Below are 8,864 nucleotides of genomic sequence, written 5' to 3'. Positions count from 1 at the left end.
TATATATATATATATATATATATATATATATATATATATATATATATATATATATATATATAAAAATTATTTAATTGAATGGAGGTTCACATCATGAATGAGGTAAAATGAATTTTTTTCCTTAATGTGTGGAGCCAAAATAATTAACCCATATAATACTTTGCTCGTACGGTTAAATGACCCCACTATGGCCCCCTATAATATTGCTTTCGAGTTTGTGAACAAAAATTGTCTGGCTAAATTGTGTCCGTGTCAAACCTGTGTTACCCAGTCTGTGTCCAATGTAGCGTCCATACCTTGCTCTCTGTGTGTATCTTCATATATGGCTGTCTATATGTATTTCTGTATTCATGGCTAAACATATGTACCTCCATATAGCTCCACATATGGATCTCCATACAGCTCCACATATGGATCTCCATACACATGATCCCACATATAGCTCTGAGACTTTGCTAGAAATTAACTCTGGAACACCTCAAAACCACATTTAAAATACGCTTCACAAGGCCTTGTATTATAACAATTTTTTTTTTTTAAATGTCAGTGAAAGGCTGTTGATCCAGAGATTTAGAGGTACTCTTCCTCGAATGCACGGTGATTGCTTCCCATTCCCCAGGCACTGTGTGGCACTAAGTGTTTTAATGACACAGATTTAAGCATGTAAACATCAACAAGGGAGGAGTGAGTGTATTTACTTCATGGTGCCGGGTCCCTAATGGTCATAATAATGATTACACTTCTCTTTTTGAATAACCTCCATACATTGTTTTCTCTGATAACTTACCCTACTGGGATTAATTCTCGAATTAATCCATTTGCAGGCAAGGGTGAGGTGAGAGGAGAGAGCGGCGTGGTGGAGGGCTCACCCTCGTCAGGTGGAGGATGGGGAGAGTCTCAGCATCGTCGGGAGGACGAGGATGTGTGGGCGGCTGCCTTGACCCTCAACACTGCAGTGCCTCCTGACCTTCAGGTGCAGAACAACACAGAGATCCTGGCGCAGGTGGGAGGCGAGGCCACCTTCACCTGCTTCACCCATCACCTCTCCGATGAAATGGTGAGCTCCTCTGCGGAACTGTCAAGTCACTTTTGTAAGTCACTGAACCCATGAAGGTAATTCAACGCAAGTGGTAGAGGTTCGATCCCCCATACGCAAACTGAAGGTAATATTTTAAGTACCTCTTAAAAATAGGAATCTATAAGAGTTTTGCGCTATTATTAAATCTGCTAAATTTGCGCTAATATTAAATTCGAAAATAATCGAACTTAATGATATTGGTATATTACGGTAATTTATCCCGCCCTGCGATTAGAAGACTGAGGATCGAGCCCCAACTACTCCTCACTCTGAATGGCCCACATGTGTTAAGCACTTAGTACAAAACCTAATGTAAACTCGATACATGTATATTTTTAAGAAGGAATATGTATGTCAGTGACAGGCCTGGCGTGGGCTAGTAGGCCTTCTGAAGCATTATTCTTACGAACGATCACGTACAAACTCCGATATTTATGTTCAAATTAAAAGTCGCCAATATCTACGGTCCGTGGGAAATTGTACCTGGTCCGGTTTTATTAGGGTACAAAGTCGTATTCAGTTATTGTGTTTAACAGCAATATTTCAACGTTCAGTGGAACGTAAACAATAGAATAGATGCTGTCATCTGTCAGGAAAATAAATTTGAAAAAATAGGAGAAACGAATGTTGCAAATATACTCTCATACCCTCTCCCTCTCCCTCTCTCTCTCTCTCTCTCTCTCTCTCTCCGTCTCCCTCTCCCTCTCCCTCTCTCTCTCCCTCTCCCTCTATCCCTCTTCCCTCGCTTCCCCCTCCCTCCCCCCTTCTCCCTCTCCCCCTCTCTCTGTCTCTACCACGACCTGAAAGATATAGATAGCGTGAAATGCCAAGCATTGGGGGCAAGGAGTATAGATGGAAGCTAAATGCACAGAACTACAGGGATGTTAGGAAATATTAATTCAGCCTTACGGTGGTAAATAGGTTGAATGACATAGAGGAAGTAGTTCCGGGAGTTACCTTTGGTCACTTCCGGAGGCTACCGCCCCAGCGACCCGGTTGCAGACCCGGTCTCTTAATTGCTAGCCTAATCGATGAAGCTGTCAGTGCTCGCCGCCCGCAGTACAGCATATGCACCAGAACCCGGCTGATCAGGAACTGTTTTGAGGAATGTGTCGAGTTCCTTCTTCAAGACAGCTAGGGGTTTCCTGGTAATCACCTTTAGGCTTGACGGGAGGATCTTGAAGAGTCATGGTCCTTTAATACTCTTTGAATTTTCTGAGTGTTCTCATCGCTTCCCTGCCTTTCAGTGAAGGCATAATGCACCGTCTGCCCAGCCTCTTGTGTTCATTAGTAGTAATTTCGTTTCGGTGTGCAGGTTTGGATCCAGTCCCTTCATTATCTCCCAGATATAAATTGTGATATATATTTCTTTAATAGGAGATACGATAAAGCTTTTGAAGCCAAGAGAAAGTAGACCTAATAGCGACAAGCGAAGACGCAGGTCCAGGGAGCTCTCAATAGACCTCAAGTCGGACCGAAATAAACCATACCACGGGTGGGGTTTGAACCCGCTAGCTGGCCCAGTGGCTAACACGACGGTCTGGAGTTTTGAGACTCTCTGACCGCCGGTTCAAACCCCACCTGTGGTATAGTTTGTTTGCAATCGTGTCATTACGATTTCGTGAGTCACGTCTCGGATCGAAATGTCTTCATAAGCTTCTCTCTCCTGTGTGCGGGATATTTATTGTTTCGGTCGCGGTATTGTGCCTTTGTTCTTTATAGGCGTGTACACAAACATGCACGCGTGCATGCATGCCCACCGACCCATCCACTAACCAAGCAACCAACGTACACTCCAACTCCTCAGCACGCGCCAGCCACCAAACAGGTCCCTTGCCACCAATACTCGTAAAAGATTTCCCAGAAGAAAAATTAAAGCGGACAAAGCTGTTACCATAATTACCAACAAATGGAATTATTTTACCTGTATCTTCTTGATGTCCTTCCAGGTAATTACTCAGTTTCTCGCTCTTACCTTCGCTAAAAGAAAAAAAAATCTATAGCCATTAATGTATTAATCTATTGATTGCCGATAGTGAGAGTTCCTCGTTTAAATAATATTTCTGTTCTTCCCGCTTCGCTTTATTTCTCACTCTTACTTGGTTACCAGTGTTTCTGCTCTCTTGTTTATTTCTGTTTTTTTTTTTTTTTGTCAGTGATAATTTGCACCCTCAGCTTGACTGACTGCGAGAGTAGCCCACTACCACTCCTTGGATCGTACACTCAATGACCCATACGAGCTCAGAGCTTCATTTATATATAAGAATGTTGTATCTCTTTTTAATCTATTTCTGACTTATTTGTATCCATTTGGTTTTTTTTTTTTTACTCTAGGAATCTCTCTCTTTTACTTTCATCCCCAGAGGCTAACAAGCTCTTCCCAGCCCAGATAACTTTGACCTCCCGTGAGCTGGGAGATGAAGATCTAAGAGGACCTGACATGTTATTCTTTGGTCTCTGTCGTGTCTTGGCAGCAAAGTTAATGACACAGAGGGCCATAACAGTCAAATATATGAAGGGACATAAGAGTTGGAGGCTGGTGAGTGATCTAATGGACTATCCTTCTCGTCCTGACGACTTGTGGCGTCTCTTAATGGAGAGGTTTCAAAGTGCATTTAGTGCCATTCATATTTTTTGAGATGTCTTGCCTGGCGTTCGTGGTGGTGGTGGTGGTATGGGTGATAGTGGAGGTACTGGTATGATTGGTGTAGGCTGTAGTGATGGTGAAGAGGGATTACAGGGGTGGCTAGGATGATGATAGGGGCAGTGGGGGTGGTTAGTGATTGGATTGGTGATAGTGACGCTAGTTGTGATGTTGATAGTATGGGTAGTGTGGTGGTGGTGGTGGTGGTGGTATTTACGGGAATAGTGACTGATGATGTGGGTTTTATGGTGGTAGTGATGGAGGAGATAGTGGTGGTGATGGTGGTGGTGGAGATGGTGGTGGTGTTGGAGATGGTGGTGGTGGAGATGGTGGTGGGGATGATGATGATCGTGTTGGCAATGGCATGGAATAAGCGCAAGCATTATCTGATGCACCAATAAAAAGTTTACAATGAAAACAATAGCAACTTCAACAATAATATTAAAAACAATAGCAGTCAACAGTGACAGTATAAACAGTATCAACGACAATACATAAAATAGCTGTTTAAAAATAATACCAAAAACAATAACTACTTCAACAAAAGCAAAAACAGTAGAAAGACTGACTCGTAGATAATTTCAGAAAGGATAAAAATTTTCACAGAAATAATTGTATTGATACTAAAAAAAAGTATAAAAACCTAAAGTTAAAAAAAAATTCACAATCTATCTCCCCAAAAATATTTCTCCCCAAAACCAAAAAATACTGAACGATAGAAGAGAAAAAAAATATATTTTTTACGGAACTACAGAGGAGAAAAAAAGAAAAAGCCTTTAGTCTGTCTTGATTTTAGTGTCAAAAGGAGAGTTAGACATGCGTGTGGCCGAGGCATTTTCTTGCCTTTTTTTTTCTTTGACATTTGACTATTTTTGAGCAAAGAGAATATTAGTAGCAAAAAAACATGCTCCTAGGTTAGTTGATCTCTTGGTAATGACAGACACCTCACGCCTGGGAAAATTATTTCTGAAGCCACCTCTTACACTGTTGTATTTCTGGTGTGTTGTACTTCTTCCAGTGTTTCCCGTTATAGGCAAAGCTAGAAGCCACGGCTAGAACAGTGGCTTCTAGCCGTGGAAGGGGGAGGGATTTGTCGTGTTTAGGGGGATGGGTTTGTCCTGTTAGGGAGGGGTTTGTAGTGTTAGTGGGGAGGGGTTTGTCATGTTAGTGGGGAAAGGTTCGTCGTTTTAGTGGAGAAAGGTAGGCTTCTGGTAACTACCTCTCCCCAGCTACTAAGAGAGGCCTGTTCAGGGCAGCTGTCTTGGCATGCTACCACCTTAGCTAATTGTTAGTGCTAGTAAGTTTAGCACTGGTCTAAGATTGTAGTTCAGATACTTCACTTAGACTAGTAACACTAGCGTCAGTAGCATTAGGTACATCCATTGTCTCGCCTCTGTAGATCCCAAAGTTACCTTTATACCTTTGATATACCTTTGATGAGTTCCGAGAATCTTTCTACGCATGAACGCCTGTCATTGGCCAGGCTCGTTTGGTGCTTGCCTGGTTAACGAGGCTGTTGCTGCTGGTGTCCTTCTGCTCCACATATCCATCACAGCCTGGTTAATCTGGCACCTGGTGACGTGGCAACAGAAGTGCCAGTCCCAGGAGAGTTTTGATTCTCGGGTGCCTAGGCAGTCACGTTTTAGGTCATGGGTGGTGAGACATGTTCGGCCTACAGAGGTACAGAGGTGCTTGGTTATTCCGGTACTTAATTTATTACGAGACTGTAAACTCTCCGTAGGGTACACGCAGTGGCTCAGACGTGGTATTAATCTTGCATAAAGATTCTTTAAGACCGAGAAATTTCCACACATACCGTCAACCTCCGCGAGGTATCTCGGTCTACCGCCAACAGTGCTGGTAAGATAATATACACTTAAGAATTCCGGGTGAGTCAGTATTCATCTGAGCAATGTTAGAAAATTAAGCCATTAACGTGAACACTCGGGTATTTGTACATGAATGGTATACAGTACCGACAAGATGAAGAATTTGATACATGTGCAACATCTAGATATATATTTAACTGTAGACGTTTCGCCATCCAGTGGCTTTATTAATATTTCAAGGGCGTAATGAGAAGATTGTATAACTAATATAAAAAAGACTAATTACATATAAACAAAGCAGTTTAGTTAGTCGAACCAAATGATTATTTTTTTGTGCTTATGAATTATCTTACTGAAAAAAAGCAAAAGCACAGCGTCCTTAGTGATGATTTATTTCCAAAATTATCATCCATTAATTACATAATCTTCAGTAAGAGTTTGAAAACGAGAAAAATCCTCTCTAAAATTCTTAATTAATCCTAAGATTTTTTTTCCCCCAGGTTTAACTTCTTGGCCGTGAATCAACGCTTCCGAAAAGATCAGCTTTTTTTCTCTCAGGAAATGTATTCTCTTAGCAGCAGTAGTAATATGAATTTTGGTCGCTGTGCGATGCGAGAGATGTATCCCTATACTGCATAATCCGTATTGCAATCCCCATATTGCATAACCACATTCTCCTGTACGTTAATGCACGCAAAAAGATCAGTGCTGAGTGCAGCACAAGTTCCTAATGCACTTAAATATTAGCACTGAAGATTTGAAGCGAATTAGATTTAGTATTCAAAAGTAAAAACGTGGGTAGTGGCATTCTAGTTTCTTCAGTAACAATGGCGGATTAGAACATTCGTATCCCTAAACTAAGAAACACCAGATTTGAAGACAAGCTGTTGAAGCATTCTCTTACCTCAGAGACCAGTGTCCTGAAGTACACGAGCACAGTAAGGTTAAAGCCGCTCACAATTTGCTGTATCAGCTTATCAGCGCTTGATGAGGCTCGGAAATTAACACGGGAAAACCAGCGTCATTTTTTCCGTTTTCTTTGATTAAAAAAAAAGTCAAATTGTGAAAAAAAGGCCAAAATCAATCCAAACTTTTCTTAAGATTTACCCGCATTTAAGGTTTAAATATGTATGCAATTAAGCAATTACGTAAGTCTCCATTAAAACTCGGGGTGCATAAGGTAGACCCCTCGAGAGGTTCCTTGATGCCAGTGAGAGGGTCTTGATCTAAAGTGGACCTCTGCTTCAGTTCCTTTTTTTACAGTGGCATTGAGGACGTGTATATCAAGTGCACACATATGTACATTATATATATAATGTGCCGAATAGGTAAAACTTGCGATTTTGGCTTTTAAATAGCAACGCTCTTCTTGCCGAATAAGGTAAGCGAATATTTGTGTATGCAATAATTTCGCAAAAATCATTCTGAAACTAACGAGAAAATATATTTCTTTGTGTTTGTGTATTATTAAATTATTGTAAACTTATCTGAAATATGTTTAGTTGGATTAGGCTAAATTAAATTGCGTTTTTTATAATAAGGTTAAGTAAGTTTTCTAATTTTTTTTGGTACAAAATTATTATTTTTTTAAATTAACATAAATGAAAAAATATATCTTTAAAAGTACAAGAGAAAATTTTTAGAAAAGACTTAATTTTAAACAAGTTCTTGCTAATTGACCAATTTTACCTATTCGGCACTAATATATATATATATATATATAATGTATGTATATATATATATATATATATATATATATATATATATATATATATATATAATGTATGTATATATATATATATATATATATATATATATATATATATATATATATATATATATATATATATATATATATATATATATAATGTAGCTTTAATCAGGTTCCTGACCAGCCGGGCTGTGGCTCGTACGTTGGTTTGCGTGCAGCCACCAGTAACAGCCTGGTTGATCAGGCTCTGATCCACCAGGAGGCCTGGTCACAGACCGGGCCGCGGGGGCGTTGACCCCCGGAACTCTCTCCAGGTAAACTCTTTCTCCAGGTAACAACTCAGTTCAAACAATACGATATATTTGTGATAATGGGAGACATTCTAGTTTGATTAATAAAATTTGACGCGCTTAGTAAAACTCTTCCAGTAACTGATACGATTCTAACGATTCCACAACTTTTTAACAGTTTCAGTAAAATTTCTAACTTGGGCCTACTCGGTCTAAACTTATGGGGTATCATCCGTCTTATAGCATACATCATCATTTAATATTTTGAATCTGATCAGAAGAAACATTATTTAATTATAGAATATAAACGATTATCGCTATTTAATGGGCAAATTGGGATTTGTCACCTAATAGCAGCAAGAACGTTGCGTTCGGGGAACCATATCAGTGTTGAAAATAAGTATTCTCCACTTATGGAGTGGATTTCAACGATTCTGTTTTTTTTTAACCAATTTACTATAAATTTGCCCGAAGACAAAACTTAGCTGGTAGTATTCTGGCCGTGCGATGCATCAGATAATAAATATTGGAACCATTTGGAAGTTAACTGAAATTATTTAACGTGAGTTAAAGGGAACAAAAATTTCTCACTGTTTTACACACAAAATGGTCAAATCTGCACTTAGATTTGAATTTCAGTCTCCGCCTTCGTCAGCTTACGAGGCATTTTATTTAAACGTTCGAACCTACGCAGATGAGGGTTTTGGAAGATATCCCTGTGATTCTAGGATGCCGTGGGCGGTTTCAATAACTTTGGTCATAAGTCGCTTGCTCACGCCAGTTGATCCTAGAATCTGGTTCTAGTGACCGTGTACAAGCTTTGAACTTTTTGTAGCCTGATGGATGAAGCCTTCTCGAGTAATAAACAGAACGGAGCCCCAGGGATGGCTATATACAGGTCATACACGAGGGAATAAATAGTACTAGAAGGAAGATCATTGTGGACACTTGTAGGTTTGCCGATAACAGTAAAATAGCTTTCTAGTCTCCGTATCAGAAGACACTAGCAAGCTAGCGGAGGGACCTGGATTGGGTGATGTTGTGGTCGGAGAAGTGGCAGATGCTATTCAGTGCGAACCATTGTAAGGTTCAAATCCTGGGAGCAGAAAATAATGTCACTTATAAGGTAAATAATGAAGATCTTAGAGCGAATGAAAAAATAAAAAACAGAAGTTCTGGTTAGCAGAAATATAAAGCCGAGCCGACAGTGCACAAGTGTTCACAATTTATTTTTATTGTTTTTTTTTTATTAACACATCGGCCGTTTCCCACTGAGGCAGAGTGACCGAAAAAGAAGAAACACTCTCACCAT

General features: G+C 39.9%; 1 protein-coding gene across 1 annotated transcript in view; it reads left to right on the top strand.

Moving 5' to 3' along the window:
- Nucleotides 1–646: 646 nt before the first annotated feature.
- Nucleotides 647–8,864, top strand: part of LOC138852223 (uncharacterized) — a gene marked incomplete at its 3' end in the record, with an annotated part of 15,863 nt that continues 7,645 nt past the window's right edge. The window contains exon 1 of the mRNA XM_070081943.1: nucleotides 647–1,057. Coding sequence (XP_069938044.1) covers nucleotides 719–1,057 — 339 coding nt within the window. The remainder of the gene's footprint in view (nucleotides 1,058–8,864) is intronic.

This window comes from Cherax quadricarinatus, unplaced genomic scaffold (assembly GCF_038502225.1).
Source record: "Cherax quadricarinatus isolate ZL_2023a unplaced genomic scaffold, ASM3850222v1 Contig5252, whole genome shotgun sequence".
Lineage (NCBI taxonomy): Eukaryota > Metazoa > Arthropoda > Malacostraca > Decapoda > Parastacidae > Cherax > Cherax quadricarinatus.
Note: the sequence above shows the minus strand (reverse complement) of the source record. Positions and strands in the feature narration are given on the sequence as shown.